The sequence below is a fragment of the Notamacropus eugenii genome, chromosome 1 (genome assembly GCF_028372415.1).
Source record: "Notamacropus eugenii isolate mMacEug1 chromosome 1, mMacEug1.pri_v2, whole genome shotgun sequence".
Classification (NCBI taxonomy): domain Eukaryota; kingdom Metazoa; phylum Chordata; class Mammalia; order Diprotodontia; family Macropodidae; genus Notamacropus; species Notamacropus eugenii.
In genome coordinates, this window is record NC_092872.1 from 525,257,145 (window position 1) to 525,276,453 (window position 19,309).

The 19,309-nt window shown below is 33.8% G+C and overlaps 1 protein-coding gene across 13 annotated transcripts in view; it reads left to right on the top strand.

The window, feature by feature from the left end:
* Positions 1 to 19,309, top strand: part of NCOA1 (nuclear receptor coactivator 1) — a 241,668-nt gene that overhangs the window by 128,705 nt on the left and 93,654 nt on the right. For all 13 annotated transcript variants that reach the window (XR_011972410.1, XM_072633863.1, XM_072633870.1 and 10 more), the window contains 2 exons: positions 12,430 to 12,527; positions 17,063 to 17,240. Coding sequence is in view for 12 of the 13 variants with exons in the window: in XM_072633863.1 (XP_072489964.1) it covers positions 12,430 to 12,527; positions 17,063 to 17,240 (276 nt within the window). In the remaining variant the exon portion in view is untranslated. The remainder of the gene's footprint in view (positions 1 to 12,429; positions 12,528 to 17,062; positions 17,241 to 19,309) is intronic.

Below are 19,309 nucleotides of genomic sequence, written 5' to 3' on the forward strand. Positions count from 1 at the left end.
AATGAATTGTTTGCCAGAATGTTTGGATTAGTTTACAGCTTCACCAACAGTGCATTACTGTCCCAATTTTCTACATCTCCAGTAATTGTCATTTTCCTTATTTGTTATATTAGCCAATCTGATAGTTTTGAGGGGTACTTTAATTTGCACAGTGATTTAGAGCATTTTTTCATGTTACTATTGACACCTTTGATTTTTCTGAAAACTACCTGTTTTCATATGCTTTAACCATTTATCAACTGGAGAATGGCTCTATATAAATTTGTGTCAGTTCTCTATATGTTTGCAAAATTGTTCTCTTATTTATAATCTAATTATTCTCTTATCAGTTCCCTATATGTTTGCAAAATTATTCTTATTTATAATCTAATTATTCTCTTATCAGTTTCCTATATGTTTGCAAAATTATTCTCTTATTTATAATCTAATTCTTCTCTTATCAGAGAAACTTGCTGTAAATTTTCAGAAGTAAAATGAATAGTTTTGATTAAATGTAATGAAAAAGGGTTTTCACAAATGAAAAGTTGTGCAGCCAAAATTAGAAGGAAAATAGGAAACTGGGGTGGGGGAGGGAATTTACAGCAGGTTTCTCTGATAAGGGCTAACCTTTGCAAATATAGGAAACTAAGACAAATTTATGAAATCTTTTATGGTCATAAATTCTTTGCTTACTCATAGATCTGAAAGTTAAATTTTCCCATGCTTCCCTGTTTTACTTATGATTTACCCCTTATGTCTAAAGCAGTTGTCCATTTTGACCTTATTCTTGGTATAAAGTGTGAGATATTTGTCTATGCCCCTAGTTCCTTCCAAACTCCTTTCTATTTTTCTAGCATTTTTTGTCAGATGATGAGTATTTACAACAAAAACTTAGAACTTTGTATTTGTCAAACAGTAGATTACTATTGTCATTTACTGCTATATATTGTATACCTAATTATTCCATTGATCCACCACTCTGTTTCTCAGACAGTACTAGATTATTTTGATGATTACTGCTTTGTAATATAGTTTGAAATCTAATACAGCTAGTCTGCCTTCTTTTGTATTTTTCCATTGATTCCTTAATATTCTTTATCATTTGTTCTTTCAGATGAATTTTATTAGCATTTTTTGTAGTCCTACAAATTGATTTTTTATAGTTTGATCAGTATGGCCCTGAATAAGTGAATTGGACTTAGGTAGAACTGTCTTTTTTATTATATTGGCTTAGCCTACCCATGAGCAATTAATATTTCTCTAGTTATTTAGATGTGCTTTTATTTCTGTGAAAAATGTTTTATAATAGTGTTCATATAGTTCCCAGGTTTGTCTTGGTGGATAGATTCCTAAGTATTTTCTATCATCTGCAGTTATTTTAAATAGAATTTCTCTTTCTCTTTCTGCTGGGTTTTATTGGTAGTATATAAAAATGGTGGTGATTTATGTGGTTTATTTTATGTTCTGCAACTTAGCTAAAGTTGTTTCAGTTACTTTTGTAGTTGATTCTCTAGGGCTCTCTAAATATACCTTCATATCATTTACATGGAGTGATAGTTTTGTTTTCCCTATTGCCAATTTTTTATTCTTTCAAAATTTTTTTTTTATCTTATTACTCTAGCTAGTATTTTTAGTTCAGTATTGAGTAGTAGTGGTGATAATGGACATCCCTGCTTCACCCTGATCTTTTTGAGAAAGCTTCAAATTTATTCTCATTACAGACAATGCTTGCTCTTGGTGATAGATAGATGCTACTTAGATTTTAAGAAAAGCTGCACTGATTCCTATGGTTTCTGGTGTTTTTAATAAGAATTGGTGTTGTATTTTATTTTAAAAAAAAGCTTTTTTGGCATCTACTGATATGGACATATGATATTTAGTTTTAGTTGTCATTCTTGTTTTTATTGATATGGTCAATTATGTTACTAGTTTCCTAATACTGAACTAGTCTTACATTCCTGATATAAATGCCACCTGGTCATAGTGAATGATCTTTGTGATACAGTGCTGTAATCTCCTTGCTTGTATTTTATTTGAAATTTTTGCATTGATATTCTTTAAGGAAATTGTCCTTTAGTTTTCTTTCTCTGCTGTTATTCTGCCTAGTTTGGTGTCAGCACCATGTTTGTGTAACAAAAGTAATTGGTAGGACTCCTTCTTTACCTGCTTTTTCAGATAGTTTATATAGTATTGGGATAAGGTGTTCCTAAAGTTTTTGGTATAATTCACTTATAAATCTATCTAGTCATGGGACTTTTTTCTTAGGGAAAACATTTAAGGCTTGTTCAATTTATTTTTCTAACTTAAGCAGGAATTTAAGCATTCCATTGCCTCTTCTGTTAATCTGGACAATTTATATTCTTATAAATATTTATCCAGGAAAACTAGGTGGTACAGTGTATAGAGAGGACCAGACCTGGAATCAGGAAGACCTGAGCAAATGTGGGTGCGTACTCTTACTAGCTGTGTGACCTGGGCAAGTCACTTCACCCTATTTGCCTCAGTTTATTCATCTATAAAATGATCTCGAGAAGAAAATGGCAAACCACTCCCAACATCTTTTCCAAGAGAAGAGGCCCAGGGAGGGAAACAGGACCAGGAGTAATGTTGAATGGAAAAAAGGGGTTAAAAGTGTTAAGATAGACTTATACCTTATTCTTTTACTACTGCTTTGAATACTTCCCTGGGAGTAACTTCCCCTGGGAGTAACTTCCTCTGTGAGGGAGCTAAGATACCCTAAGGTTCCAGGGAGTATGGTTTTCTAGTAAGTAGCTCACAGGCTCTCTTCTGTGTCCTTCCCCAAAATTATCAGTTAACATTTATTAGCCAATCAGACTTATTTGGCTTTATAGAAATGGACATTCACCCAGGTGATAAGCTAAAGACAGTTGGTACAAAATAGCCTCTTAAAATGCAGGTACACTTTATTTTTTTTTTAAATTAAAAAAAAACAACATTTTAATGACTTGCAAAATAGTTTCATTTTTTATTGTATATATTTAATTTTAAGGGGCAGCTAAGTGGTGCAGTGGTCTGAATGCTAGGCCTGGAGATAGAAAGACTCATTTTCTTTTTCTTTTCTTTTTTTTTTTTTTTTTTTTTTTACAAATTTTTTAAATTAAATTATTTTATGTTTTCAGAATTCGACAGTCACTTCCATATATCTTAGACTTTTTTCCCCTCCCTCCCTCTTATTCCCCCCTCCCTTCCTGAGACGGTGTACAATCTTATATACGTTCTACACGTACTTTCCTATGAAATACATGTTGCATAGAAGAATTAAAATAAATGAGAGATGTCATAAAATAAAGCAAAACATAGTACAAAAGGAAAATAGTCTGTTTCTATCTTTGATCCAATTCAATATTTCTTTCTCTGGATGTGGAAGATGTTTTGCCTCAAGAATCCATTGGAAATTTTTTAAGTCTGTGCATTTCAATGAAGTACTACGTCTACCAGAGAAATTTCTCACACATTCTGGTTGTTGCTGTGTACAAAGTTTTTCTGGTTCTGCTCCTTTCACTCAGCATCATTTCATATAAGTCTTTCCAGGCTTCTCTGAAGTCTTCCTGTTCATCGTTTCTCATAGCACAGTAGTATTCCATTACATTCATATATCACACTTATTCAGCCATTCCCCAATTGATGAGCATCCCCTTGATTTCCGGTTTTTGGCCACCACAAGGAGAGCTGTTATAAATATTTTTGTACCTGTGGGACCCTTTTCTATTTCTATGATTTCTTTGGAATAGAGTTCCAGAAGCGATATTGCTGGTCAGAGGGTATGCACATTTTTGTAACCCTTTGGGCATAGTTCCAAATTCCTGTCCAGAATGATTGGATCAGCTGACAGCTCTACCAACAATGAATTAGTGCTCCAACTCTCCCACATCTTCTCCAGTATTTATCATCTTCCTGTTTTGTCATGTTGGCCAATCTGATAAGTGTGATGTGGTACCTCACAGTTGTTTTGATTTGCATCTCTCTAATCAAGTGATTTAGAGCATTTTTTCATATGATTATAGGTAGTTTTAATTTCTTCCTCTGAAAACTCTCTGTTCATATCCTTTCACCATTTACCAATTGGGGAATGACATATTCTTTTACATTTGACTCAGTTCTCTATATATTTTAGAAATGTGGCCTTTATCACAGACATCAGTTGCAAAAATTCTTTCCCAGTTTTCTGTTTCCCTCCTAATCTTGGTTGCATTGGATTTGTTTGTGCAAAAACTTTTCAACTTAATGTAGTCAGAGTTATCCATTTTGCATTTCATAATGTTCGCTATCTCATTTGGTCATACATTTCTCCATTCTTCATAAATCTGACAAATACACTATTCCTTGCTCCCCTAATTTGTTGATAGTATCAGTCTTTATACCTCGATCCTGTATCCTTTTGGACTTTATTCTTCTGTACGGTGTCAGGCTTTGTTCTATGCCCAGTTTCCACCACACTGTTATCCAATTTTCCCAGCAGTTTTTGTCAAACAGTGAGTTCTTATCCCAGAAGCTGTGGTCCTTGGGTTTACTGTTTATCAAACAGTAGATTGCTATATTTATTGACTACTGTGTCTTGAGTACCTAACCTATTCCACTGGTCTACGCCTCTGTTTCTTAGCCAGTACCAAGTGGTTCTGATGATTGCTGCTTCATAATACAATTTGAGATCTGCTAGGGCTCGACCACCTTCCCTAGCATTTCTTTTCATTAGTTCCTTTGATATTCTGGACGTTTTGTTTTCCAGATGAATTTTGATATCATTTTTTCTAGCTCTAGAAAATAATCATCTGGTAGTTTGACTGGTATGGCACTGAATAAGTATATTAATTTAAGTAGAATTGTCATTTTTATTACATTAGCTTGGCCTACCCATGAGCAACTGATGTTGCTGACTTTATTTGTGGGAAAAGTGTTTTGTAATTGTATTCATATAGTCCCTGGGTTTGTTTTGGCAGGTAGACTCCCAGATATTTTATAGTGTCTAGGGTAGCTTTAAATGGGATTTCTCTTTTTATCTCTTGCTGTTGAGCTTTGTTAGTAATATATAGAAATGCAGATGATTTATGTGGGTTTATTTTGTAACCTGAAATTTTGCCAAAGTTGTTTATTGTTTCAAGTAGTTTTTCACTTGATTCTCTGGGATTTTCTAAGTATATTATCATGTCATCTGCAAAGAGTGATAACTTAGTTTCTTCTTTACCTATTTTAATTCCTTCAATTTCTTTTTCTTATTGCTACAGCTAACATTTCTAATACCCTATTGAATAACAGTGGTGATAATGGATATCCTTGTTTCACCCCTGATCTTATTGGAAATGCATCTAGCTTGTCCCCATTGCATATAATGCTTGCGGATGGTTTTAGTTAGATACTGCTTATCATTTTATGCTTTCCAGTGTTTTCAGTAGGAATGGATGTTGTATTTTGTCAAAGGCTTTTTCTGCATCTATTGAGATAATCGTGGTTTCTGTTAGTTTTGTTGTTTATATGATCAATAATGGTAATAGTTTTTCTAATATTGAACCAGCCCTGCATTCCTGGTATAAATCCTACCTGGTCATGATGTATTATTCTCATGATAAGTTGTTATATTCTTTTTGTTAATATCTTATTTAAACTTTTTGCATCTATATTCATTAGAGAAATTGGTCTCTAATTTTCTTTCTCTGTTTTGGCTCTTTCTGGTTTAGGTATCAGAACCATATTTGTATCATAAAAAGAATTTGGTGTAAGACCCCTTCTTCTGGCAATTTTCCCAAATGGTGTATGTAGTTCTGGAATTAACTGTTCTTTAAATATTTGATAGAATTCACTTGTAAATCCATCTGGCCCTGGGGATTTTTTTCCTAGCGAATTCATTTTTGGTTTGTTCAACTATTTTTTCTGAGATGGGGTTATTTAAATACTCAACTTCCTCTTTTGTTAATCTGGGCAATTTACATTTTTTAAATAATCATCCATCTCATTTAGATTGACATTTGTGGGCATACAGTTGGGCAAAGTAACTTCTAATTGTTGTTTTAATTTTCTCCTCATTGGAGGTTAGTTCACCCTTTTCATTTTTGATACTGGTAATTTGGTTTTGTTCTTTCTTTTTTTAATCAAATTGACCAATACACCAATTTTATTGTTTTTTTCATAAAACCAACTCTTAATTTCAATTTTATTAATCTCTCCTTTGATTTTCAGTATTTCTAATTTGGTATTTACTTGGGGATTTTCAATTTGTTCTTTTTCTAGCTTTTTTTCAGCTGCATGCCGAATTCATTGATCTCCTCTTTCTCTATTTTATTCATGTAGGCGTTCAAAGATATAAAACTTCCCCTAAGAACTGCTTTGCAGTATCCCATAAGATTTGGTAGGTTGTCTCATTATTGTCATTCTCTTGAATGAAGTTGTTGATTGTTTCTATAATTGTTGTTTAGACCACTCCTTCTTTAAGATTACCACTCCTTCTTTAAGATTAGATTATTTAGTTTCCAGTTACTTTTTGGTTTATATTTCCATGGCCTTTGATTACATATAATTTTTATTGCATTATGATCTGAGGACACGTTGACTAACTCTGCCTTTTTGCACTGGATTATGAGGTTTTTATGCCCTAGAACATGGTCAGTTTTTGTATATGTGCCATGTACCACTGAGAAAAAGGTATATTCCTTTCTATCCCATTCGGTTTTCTCCAGAGATCTATCATATCTATCTTATCCAGAGTTTTATTCACCTCCTTAACTTAGAGGTACACTTTATTACAAGTACATACAGAGTCTAGGATAAATTAGGTTTAAGCTTAGAGCACATGTGGAGTAGAGTAGCTCAGGATCACTTTAAATCTCTTTCCCAAGAGTACCACTTTTCCCTTCTTGAGTGCTTTGTGAAGTTCCCCTTGTTTCCTTGTAGAGTCCTGAAGCTGGTGCTTCTCCCAGTTCAGATAATGCCACCAATGGTGACTCTTCCTTAGAGAGACACTGCTAGGATCCTTATGAGATGTCCAGATCCTCTAATATTCTGAAGTTAACATGTTCATCCTCTTGTCAGTCAAAGTATGGTAAGCAATCCAAAAATCTTTAATCTTACTTGCCTCCCCCCAGCAATTCCCATTCAGACAAGTGACTGAAACTTTTTTCTGTTTTAAAATTCCAGGCACACAAATGCATGGATTATTTCCCGACTCCCTATTTTACTAAAGACTCACTGAAATGATTGACTCATTAGCCAATACCAGCACAGCTTCTCTTCTTTTATTGACTTTACCTCTTCAGAATTGATCTCCTACATTACTGAAGCTTAATCTAATGCTTTTGATTGCCTTGTTAGAAGTTCTCTTATCTGGTTAAAGCAGCTACTTTAAATGGGGTAGGATGATTGACTCAATTGGCCTCTTTCCTTTATATTTGCATTTTGTCTTTTCCATTAGAATTTCATGAAGTCAGAGACTGTGCTTTTGCCTTTCTTAGTATGCATAGGTCTTAGCATATAGTGTCTGGTATATAATAAGCCTTTGATCAATGTTTGTTAACAGACTGACCAAATTGTAGTTTAGATATTCATATCTTTAAAGTGTCGGGCTGAAGAAAGCTCTCAGCTTTGCTTTGCTTTGCTTAGTTTTGCTTTTATTTAATTTATGTTGTTCCATTTCAACTTTTTAAATAGTGATTTTCAGGATCATTTTTTAAAGAACCAAGAGCAATTTTTTCCTACATCAGTTAAACACACCTAGGGATGAATGTTTAATGTTCAAATCATGTGGCTATGACTTACTATGCCACCTGGTGGCATCATGCTTAAAATGCAGATTCAGGTTTTGGATAGAGTGAAACCATTTTTGAAGGGTTTTGTTTGAAGGATTTGAATCTGCAAAACTAAAAATGTGAGGTGACAGCAAATGTGCCAAGGAACAGCCCATAAAATTGTGTGTGTGCATTTCTGCTTTACTGCATTTGTTAGGTTTTTACGTCAGATGTGAAGGTATCATGCATAGCTGTGAAGGCTCTTAACTATATTTTTTATTTTCTTTTATTTTGGTGAGATTTATCTAAGTCTGAGAGAGGATACATTGAGGTTCCTCAGTACTATAGTTTTACTGTCTGTAATTAATGTACCTTTTCCTTTAAGTGTTTGGATGTTATGTCATTTGGTGAATATATATTTACTATTGGTATTCATTGTCTGAAATACCTTTCGCTAATTCTAGTTTCCCGCTTTATCTCTTTTAATTGTGTCTCTTTTTACTATTGATTCATTTGAGATCATGATCGTTACCTCTGCCCTTTTTTCTTCACTTAAAACATTTTCCTCTAATTCTCTATTATTGACTCTGTGTGTCTTTGTGCTTCATATGTGTTTCTTGTAAACAATATATTGCTGAATTCTACTTTCTCATTCATTCTTCTGTTCTTTTCTATTTTGTGGATGTGTTCACCCCATTCCTGTTACTAGTTGTGATTGTTAACTGAGTATTTCCCTCCGTCCTATGCTTTCTTTTCTCTTTGTGTCTGTCCCCCTTTTTGTTTTGATTCTGACTTGTCCCTCCTTTACTCTCCGTATTATTCATCCCTTTCTCTCTTATTTCCCTGTTGGGTAAAATGTACCCAACTCTGAGTATGTGTGTATATGTTTGTGTGTATGTATTTTGAATTCCAATTTCTTATGATCCCTCTTTCGCCTCTCAGCTCCTTAAGAAGGCAAGCAGTTTCGTATCAATTATACATGTGAAGTCATGCAAACCATTTCCATATTAGTCATGTTGCAAAAGAAAACCTAGACCAAAAAAAAAAAACCCAAGAAAAATAAAGTTTTAAAAGTATGCTACAGTTTGCCTTCACAGTTCATCATTTCTGTCTTGAGCTATATAGCATTTTTTTTTTAATCCTGAGCCCTTTGGAGTTGTCTTGAATCATTGTCTTGATCAGAGTAGCTAAGTCTTTCACAGGTGATCATCCTTACAATATTTCCATTGCTGTGTATAGTGTTCTTCTGTTCTGCCCATTTTACTTTCCATTAGTTCGTATAAATCTTCTCAGGCTTTTTGAAACCGTTCTGCTCATCATTTTTTATAGTGGAGCAGTGGATTTTTTCAATTTCCATTTTTCCCACTGGTTCTAAAAGTTAGACAAGTCTCTTGTTTTTGCTATGAGATTCCTCCTATTTTCCTGTATCACTTTTTAATCACTTGACTTTGTTTTACTATTTCTTATTGTTTTTTGGAGTCATTAACTTATGTTAGGTGAATTCTGAGTTTCGTGGGTGGGAGTTGGGTAAGATTTTGTACCACTTATTCCAAGCCATTAATTCTCTTTTCGTATCTTTTTTTATGTTGGGTCCATGTTCTGCACATTTCTTGGGATGTGGGGAATGTGTAACCTGATCATTTGTCCTCTTGCATCCTTCTGCTACTTCCTTGGGGGTGGTGAGGCTTATGTTATTGTAGTATCTCAGGGAAAGCTGAAACTTGAGATCTTCAAGCTTTCTTTGCTTCCAAAGTGATATGACCTGTGGCAGGATTTGATCACTGCCCTCCTGCTCCTTTTCCTCCTCTGAGTTCTGCAAGCTCTTGATCTAACTTTGAGTCAGTTTGTCCTTGGTTGTTAGTTCCAGGAGTCTGTTTCTTGATGCAACCACATTGAGCCCTCCTGGAAGACTGACAAGTGAAATCCAGAACAACAGAATTGCATGCTCTCCTTTGGTTCAGGATTCTTGCCCTCATTACTATATGTCTCAGCCTGGAGCAAGAGGCTTGAACTAAGTCCCTGCTCTGCTCCTGGGTTTAGAGCCACATTACTGTTGTTTGTTTCTAAACTTGTTTCCTGCTCAGTAGATAGCTAGAACCTGAGACAGCTCTTCTCTGTCACCCTTGGGCACGTCATTGCCTGAGTCCACCCTGGTTCTGTGATCCACAACTGAGTAGCAGAGCTATACTATGGCCTGTATTCCTGAAGCATACTGTAGTTCAGGTACCATCTGGGACCTCTTTCTGTCCCAGTAGTTCATGCTGTGGTACACAACCTCAACTTTCTTTTTGTCTGTGGCACTGAAATGCGCTGGGCATAATGCTCTTTAGAAGACACCAATATTTACGTCTCTCTCTGTTGCCATGGACTGGAAAAATGTCTCACTGTTTTTCTTTAGATTTCCTCATCAGGATTTGGTATGATAGATTTTCCAGATATCATAGAAGATATCTGTTTGTGGAGCAGGGCTTTACTTCCCATTACTCTGCAATCTTGACTTTGTCACCAATCCTATTGATTTCTTTTCCTCTGTATTTTTAGATTTGCTTTCAGTTCTCACTGTCATCTTTCGAGTCCAAACTTTCATCATTTCATACCTGAATTACTGAAACACCTTCATAGTCAGACTGCATATTGTCATATTAGCCTCAATAAAAACTGACTTCATTTTATTTCCCTGCCTAAGAACCTAAGAAGGTTTCTCATTGTTGATTATATCAAGTCCAAATTCCTCTGGACCTTGATTCTGGTTAATTCTCAAAACAAATATGAATATATGAACAAAGCCTTTATTAAGCCCTTATTTGTGCAGAATATTGTGGTAAGTATTGGAAATATCATACAGTCCCTGCTTTCAGGGAGCCCATAATCTAACAGGAAAAATAATACAGTTTCGGCTTCAAGTTTCAGGTACAGAGGCAAAAAAGATGGTAAAACTTCTAATATGTCATTTTCACGAATCAGATCATATCCGTTTCTATTTTTGAATTGTTAAACAATACCAAGGAATTTTGTGACTGCATCTGCCCAAGGGTTGTTTCCCAGGATGGTGGCCGAAGGCACTGGGCTAGAAGCAATGCTAATTGCCAGGTTTCTTGAGCTTAGAATCCTGGGCTTTGTCCATCAGAATCTGAGGGAAGATGGTAGTCAGTATGATGGTAGTATCAGCCTGACTTGCATGGCACATACTATCTTCCATTTCTTCCCTAGTATGCCCCACTGTCTTAGCTAGAGTAGCTTACCTGTCTTGTGTGTTGCAGTTTTATGGAACAAATTCTTTCATTAAGGGGATTTGTTCTGTGAAGTTTGGATTCAGTCATAGGGTGACACTTGATGACCTAGAGGGCCACCTGTGGCCTTGAGGCTGCATGTTCCCCATCCCTGCTCCGGGGGTTCTGCTACTCCCAAGTCTACTGTGACATTCTAGCTGTGCTTGTGTCCTTACTATTCTACCCACTCATTCATGCAATATCCGTTTTCTTCCTGGGTCTCTTTTTTTCTAGCATTATCTCCTGGAATGTCTCTCTTCAGCATTGTGCATTCATTGAGCATCTTTAATATCTTCTATTTAAATTTTGCCTTTCAAAATTTTATCTTTCAAACGATGTAACATTTCTATGCAGTTTTCTCAAACTGCCCTAGCTGACAGTAGTCTTTCTTTTTCTTTGTATCCTTAGTGAAAATACGGCAACATTATGTAATTTTGTACTTAATTATTTTCTGACTTTTTCATATGTTGGCCCTGTCTTCATAATTAGATTTTAAGCTCCTTGAGGACAAACCCTAATCTTTGTGAATATTTTGTTTCTACCCTCCAATTTTAGAAAAAAAAAAATGTTTAGCTGGAATCATAATGTGTTAAATAGTTAGTATAATTGTTGGTTAATTATTGAACACTCTTTCCTGTGCTCTCCTTTGGGTCTTTTAGTATTTCATGGATACAGAAATCCATTTGGCCTTCTTTGTTTCCAGGTATACATTGCCTTTATGGCATGTCCTGTGAGGACAACATAATATAGCTCAGAGGTGTTAACCACACCACCTGTGGGTTATGCTGCCCACAGTGCTGCATGGGAAATATTTAACAATAAATAAAAATACAGTAAACATGGATTTTGTTAGTGTGTGGTTTTCTAAGTCAGTATACAGCCTGCAGAGATCCTGATATATGATTTAATGGTCCTTCTTTCTATTTGAGTTTGACACCACTCATGACTATAAGTTGTAAAGAAGGTTTAGGCTTGTTTTGGTAAAGGAATTTTCCTACACAAATGGATCCAGAAATCCAGTTTCTATCCCTGTCTGCCCTTGATGATTTCTTGGAAGTCACTTCTTTTGCACAAATCATAATTGGTAATGTGTTTATCACCCTCTTTAATATGGTAAGACTCTCTATTGCCTTTTTATTCTTAATATTAATATACTCCTTTAGTCTTATGCTTATTAGTACAAATACTGTAATTATGTACCTTCAAGTGTTTGTGGTACTTTACACAATTCTCAGTCATCTGTCCAGATGCTCACTTGACTAAAAGGAGTAAACTAGGTAAATCTGTTGAGATAATAGTTCAGTTATCTATAATTTGTTAAAACTACATTTTCTATGATTTCTCCATTTAGTGCTAGGTAATTTCAGAGTTATTTGATAGAAATGTTCTTTTATCATAGAGAAAACAGCTAATTTCAGAATAATTTCACAAAAATTATTTTATTACAGAGAAAACAGCAACTGATGATGACGTTCAGAAATCAGACATCTCATCAAGCAGTCAAGGAGTGATTGAAAAGGAATCTTTGGGACCCCTTCTTTTGGAGGTTGGTATACCCTGTGATGACAGTAGTTATTAATTCTTGTACTGCCACACGTTTTCGCATATAACACTTGGAAGAATTATAAAACAAATTAAGGATATATTTGATGAAGAACACAGTTTTGAAAACAACTTTTGTAGAAACTAATGCTTGTTCTCCTCCAGAAGGTCTTTCTAAAAATATTTCAGAAGGATGATAAAGAGGATTATACACCATGAAGTTTGTCCCTGACAGTGGAGTCAGAGGACTTGTTGGGAAAATAAAACACTTAATAGAATTACTGTGTTCTCATGCTGGAATTATCAATACTTACTTCAGGATTAGGGTGCTGTATAGAGGTGTTAATGTTTTGCAGATGAATTTTCTGCTTTGCAGAGGCATGTTTTCCTCTACAGATGAGTTTCCTGAAAGTTAGTTTAATTTTGTAAATTGAATGTTATAAGGAAATCGATTAAGAAAACTCATTTTATTGTAACTATTAAATGAATACATTGATGAAATGAAGAGTATGCTTGTAAAGTAAATAATCTTTCATTAAAAATAGTAATATAAAGTTGTATTTTTTCTCCCTTCTCTTAAAATTTAAAGTATTAGAAGGAAAAAGTATATTCCCTGGGAGAAACTAATATGTTAAACATTAAAACATGTTAAAATTACTGTCCTAAAAAAATCAAAATAATTTTTTCAATAACTTTTTTCTTTACTAGTCTTTCTCACTACTACATTAAGCTTCCATTTAAGCTGATCTTATTATCCTGTCCTCTCCCATGTATAAACAAACCAGATATATAGGTGTATCAATGAATCAGATGAAATTGCCTAATGTCTATAAAGCCCTATATAAATGTCAGTAAACAGCAAAACATACTTCTTCATACCCTTGTGCTTTCCCTTTGCTAGCTCTACCTTTCCCTTCCTCTTTTCCTAAGTATAATATGCATACTTCTAAGGCATACTACCCTGGTAACTCCAGCTTTTTTTTTACCTCCTTGTAGACTTACTATTTGAGCCATAGAATTTAATATTTCTGTTATTTGCTGCCTTGTTTTCTCCTTGTTTCTCTATATGTTTTTCTTATCTCCACAATTAGATTGTGGTCAGAGACCATTTTTAGGCTTTATTGTACTATACCTTTTATATTACTTGATACCTATAGAAATACAGCATTTTACTCATTCTCGACTAATATTTATTCTTCCATATTTTTATATATCTGACTTGCTGATTGTACATTATACCTGTTTGAATTTGACTAAAATATATATCCAGTGAAACTCATCCTTTATAATATTTCTTCTTACTTGCCTACCTCCATGAAATTATTTTGTATTTTCTTTTAATCCATGGTGTTTTTCCTAATGGAATGTAAACTCCTTTACTTCCTGTTTAATTTTTTATGCCTCTCTGCCTAGCAAGTATCACAGAGCCTTCGCTAGAGCAATTTCTTAGTAAATGCTTGTTGAGTGAATAATTTCAGTTTTATATTAGTTTTTCTCTTCCTAAAAAGTCATAATTTCTTAATCTCTATTGCTAATATGCTGGATTACTGTAATCTACATACATTTCAGTTCAATGAACATTTGTTAAGCTCTCATATGCAAGGAATTCCACTTGGCACTAGGAATACAGATTTTAAAACAACATAGTTCCTGTTCTTAAGGATCATATATTTTTCTAAGATGGATTCTACATGTGTGCACATGCTTATTCTCTCCAAAGTATACTGTGAAGCTATCCCTGAGAAGCAGATAAAAATTCTTTTTAAAAAAAAAATTAGAATATCAACATGTTCTTTAGGAATTTGTTGTTTATTGAGATCTTCAATAAGATAGAAGTATTCCTATATAGATAGAATCCATAAATAACATAATTAACTTCCTTTAAGTTTTACTTAACTTTTCTTTGCAGTATTTTTCCCTTGTTTTAAGAAAGGTGTAAAAGTGTAAAGAAGGAATTTTTAATATAGCAATTTTTAATGATTCTAAACATTATGTTAATTAGCTAATACACATTGCCTTTTAAATCTTAGCCAATATCCTCAGGCTATATCATTTTTACTATATACCCAGAGTGTTCCTAAATATACCACTCACATGTGATGGTAGCACTATTATTAAGGCATTCCAAATGTGTCTTCATTCTCATTTTTGCCATTCTCCATCTTTATTAGTCCAAATCCTTGAGAAACATTAATGGTTTCTTGGGTTTTTCTCCAAAGCTGAATATAATAATTAATTCTCAGCAATTGATACAAAAATATCTTCTACCAGGTAATATTTATTTAGCATCCTCAGTGTAGTGCACTGTAACCAGGTTTTTGAATGGGAAAAATTTTAAAAAGATCTCTATCCACAAAACGTCCACTACCCCTTGAAGCCTCCACTTATTGCAGGCCAGTCTTATTGTCTTACCCTCTCCCATATATAAACAAATGAGATAGATATTGCTCCCTAGTTGGGAGAGGACTAAACATATGTACATGGGACTTCCTTAAGAATACTTAAAACTTATAAACCAGTACAAATTACTATAATGTAAGCTGTATAGTTGAGGGAGTTAGGTGACACTGTGAAATGGACCATGGAAATTAAAGTTGGGGGTGAGAGGGTAGGGAAAACTAACCAAAAGTGACATAACAAAGATGAGAAAGGAAACACAAAAAAGTATCCATTGTTGAATACTTTCTCACTTTCATATTTTGGTGTGTGAACCTGTTCTGTAGCTACCAAGTCAGCCTTTGTAGGTATTTGTGACCTCTCTATAGAAACAGAGACCTGGTCCCTTATAGTGTTAGATTGCTTTGGCATGACTAACAGATTTTGGAGAAGGCAACATAGTATGTGCCTACAGCTAAAGACAGGAAACACCATGGTTCAGGGCATTGGCATATTTCAATATTAAGGATATCATTCATAGAGTTTTGAGTTTAGTACAGTTTTATTGCATATTTTTATACACTATTTATTCATGAGATTTACTACTGACCATTTTTTCTCTACTTTAAATATTTTACATGTTATTAACTGGCACTTTTACTCAATATGAGATATAAATAAATGAACTGTTGGGTGTAAGACTTATGGAATTCTGCGTGTGTCAGTTATGTTTTATTTATTTTACTCATTTGTAGCTGTATTTAGCCCCCAATTTACTCCTTGCTCAACACTGCATTACTTTTTCAGGCTCAGTTTCTAACAGTCATAGATTCTTAGACTTGGAAGAGACTTAAAATCAATTCTTTACCATACCCCATCTGCCAAATACAGGAATACCTCTGCAAAGCCTTTGAGAAAGGGAGAAAAAAATTAAATTGTATTTTATTGTAGTGAATTAACATCCTGTAGTAGTTGCTCTTGGGATACAACAGCGTATTGGAGAGAATGCATAATATCTCCTTGAGGCTGGGGCATATAAGACTTTTATAGTTTTATTCCCAGTCCTTAATTATGTGAATGGCACATAATAAACACGTACTAATTACTTTGTAATTTATGTGCTGGGGGATGCAAAATATATACACTGCAAAGTACTGAAAAACTTAAAAAACCCTTGAAAATACAAATTGATATAAGTAAAAATATCACTTATTCAGAGTAATAGGAGCTAGTTCATATTGGTAAAAAGTCTATATTAGAAGTAATTTTGAGTTAATTTTATTACTTCATGTCACATACAGTAATGCAACTTCAAGCAAATGTGTTTTAAGCAAAAGTTTGCGCAGCTCCACTTTCATGTATGAAGCTTACTTGTAATTTTATTTGAAAAGCTATCTTTCGCCCTAATGTCTTTCCCCGTCCACAATACAATAAATCCAAGTTTTTGTCAGCTAATTCTTGGGCATTTACTACATACCTGTCATGCTACATTTTCTTTTTTTGGTTAGCTTGCTTTAAGAAATTCTGATTAGTTATAGATAGTACTTAATTGATTACTTGGAATCTTCTCATAAAAGCATTTTTCCTAGTAAAAAGTAAAATTGAATTGAACAAAGATTAAAACGTTTTTTAAAAGGTGATTTTTTTTAAAGGTATTCAGACCATTATTCTCCCTGAATTTATCACAATTTTATAAGTTTTAAAGAGTTACCAACTGTTATTCAGTGTATATATTTTTATAATACTCAACAGTCTTTCAATTCTAAGAGAAGTAAAAGTCTAAAATATTAAGAAAACCTAAATGAGATTTAGTCTTTCTCAATACTGTGTGAGATTCTTTGGGGCTGATATGTCCTTTACAGCCATTTAATTTTAATCATTTGCTCCAGAATTATCTATATAAATTTTACTCCTGGAAAAGGTTGACAGTTTCCTCTTAAAGTTTCGTTCCACAGGCCCACTTAAAGCCTTTTCTTTCACATAGAACACCCAACACAATATAAACCTATGCCTACTAGCCTTTTAAACCATGTCCAACTTTGTGGTGTATTGCATTTCTGATCTCTTCTACTTTGATTGAAATGTATGTGGTTTATACTGTGTGATTTTTATTTTTCCTCTCCTTTCTCTTCCTAACTTTTGAAACCTTTTTGGACTTTGCAGGCCTTGGATGGATTTTTCTTTGTTGTGAATCGTGAAGGAAGAATTGTATTTGTGTCAGAAAATGTGACTAGCTACTTGGGTTACAATCAGGAAGAACTGATGAATACCAGTGTCTACAGCATACTGCATGTAGGAGATCATGCAGAATTTGTCAAGAATCTGCTACCAAAATCACTAGGTAAAAAAGTTTTTGTTGTTGTTTTTATTATTTTTGACGCTACCTTCCTTATAACATTCATCGTTTTAATTGAGATTTAACTCCAGATGAATCATTTTATTCATCCTAAGAACCATGGTGAAATCTGATATGGTTCTCACAGTCTGTTTATATTAGTCAAATATGGAGATAACACAATTGCTTTGTAATCTTGTCCTTTCATTTCCAATTTCAGACCTTTGTCATGGGGCTTTTCCATCATCCCCACTCTAGGAGTACAATACATTGATGGTTGGTGTATTTGTGGGTTGGGAAAGGAAAGGGAAGAGTATGAAGTGTATCTCAATATGACAACTGTCTTGTAGTAATTGTTTCTTTGAGTGTTATTTACAAAATATAAAGAGAACCTTCCAACTTTTGCCCTAGAAAGTTTTTAACAAAAATTTAAATTATTTTATAAAAATGATAGCTTTACTTGGTAGTATGGGATCAGAGAGCTCTTTGCTACTTCTTTCTTAGAAAGTAATTGTAAACAATTCTACCTGGTCTGTCTGTCCCCAAAGGACAACTGATCATGTGCTTTAGGAGCCAGGTATTATGAAATTTCACACAATGAGCAGAAAAAGAAAAAGAGCTCTTAACCTTTTTCTGTTATAAACCCCTTTGGTAGTCTGGTGAATTTCAGCCCATGGGCTCTTTCTCAGAATTGTATTTTTAAATGTATAAAATAAATACATAGGATTGCAAAGGACTGAAATTATGTTGAAATACCATTATCAAAATTATTTTAAAATATGTTCATGTACCCTAGGTTAAGAACTAGACTATATTACTTTGGAAAGTATGAAGGCAATTGGTACTGGGAAGCCTTTCCCTTGACTCAGTGATTCCAGACACCTATATTTGTCTTAGCTTCACTATCCAAAGTGTTAGCTTTTTGAGTTTTTGTGTTTAATTCCCTATATGTTCAGGAAAGCAAACCAGAAGGCTCTGACTGAGGGAGATCCAAACCCCTACAAGCTGCTCTCCTTTTTTCTGTTCCATTTGGATCAGAAAACAGCAAAGCTACAGAGTATCCTACGAACAGTGACTACTTTTATTTGCTGAGAAAGCCCTACATAATCTAAGTGTTGGCTACCTGGGGGTGGGGGGTGAGAGGCGGGGGTGTGTGTGTCTGTGTGTGTGTGTGTCTGTGTGTGTCTGTGTGTGTTCTTAAATATAAACTTTGACTCCAGCACTGAGATTCAATTTTATTTCCCATAAGATCAGTTGTTTGTTTTATTTTTAAAAGCATTTATTACACTTCTAAAATTTCGAATTATTGGATATTCTAAAATATATTTCAAAAAACAAAAGACTTAGGGTTTCCTAGTGTGCTTTCTTTTTTTTCCTTTTTTAAAGATTCTGGAAATTTCTGTAACTTTCCTAAGATCTCCTATTAGGTTAGAAAGATCTTAATTACAGAACATAGTTGAAAAATCTGAATTGCTGAGTGTTGTTGGAAAAATACATTCTTAGTACTTTGAAGTGTTTAGTTTAATGTTTTATAGAGAAGTTAACCTGTTTTAGAGAACATTGTAAGTGCTCTAATAATTAAAAAAATTTTTATAATTAGCACATTCATCAAATGATTAAAGCTGGAAAAAACTAAATAAGATAAGAATTTCTAAGTAGACTAATAATTTCTTTGTCTTTGCTATCATTTTATTTAGCTAACCCAGTTTTTTTCATATTTAGTGCCAAAGTGAACTTAAGCGCAGCCTGTCCACAGATTCTAAATATTTGGAGTCCAAATACTATTCTAGAAAATGATGTAGTGAGGATTAAGTATGGATGGATTGTAATCTGCATCAATGGAGGCAACTCTGAGTGCATGTTGTCACAGATTCAGTTGAATGTTTAAGTAAATTTTCATAGTAAAATTAATTTAATATTAAAATTAATTTCTAGACATATTCAAATAGCTTAATACTCTACTTTTAAAAATTTTGGTTTGAACAAAAATAAAACTAAATATTTTCTTGAATAAGTTTTCTGTAACATATCAGTTTTTTCTTTACATGTAATGATGTTGAACAATAATTAAATGT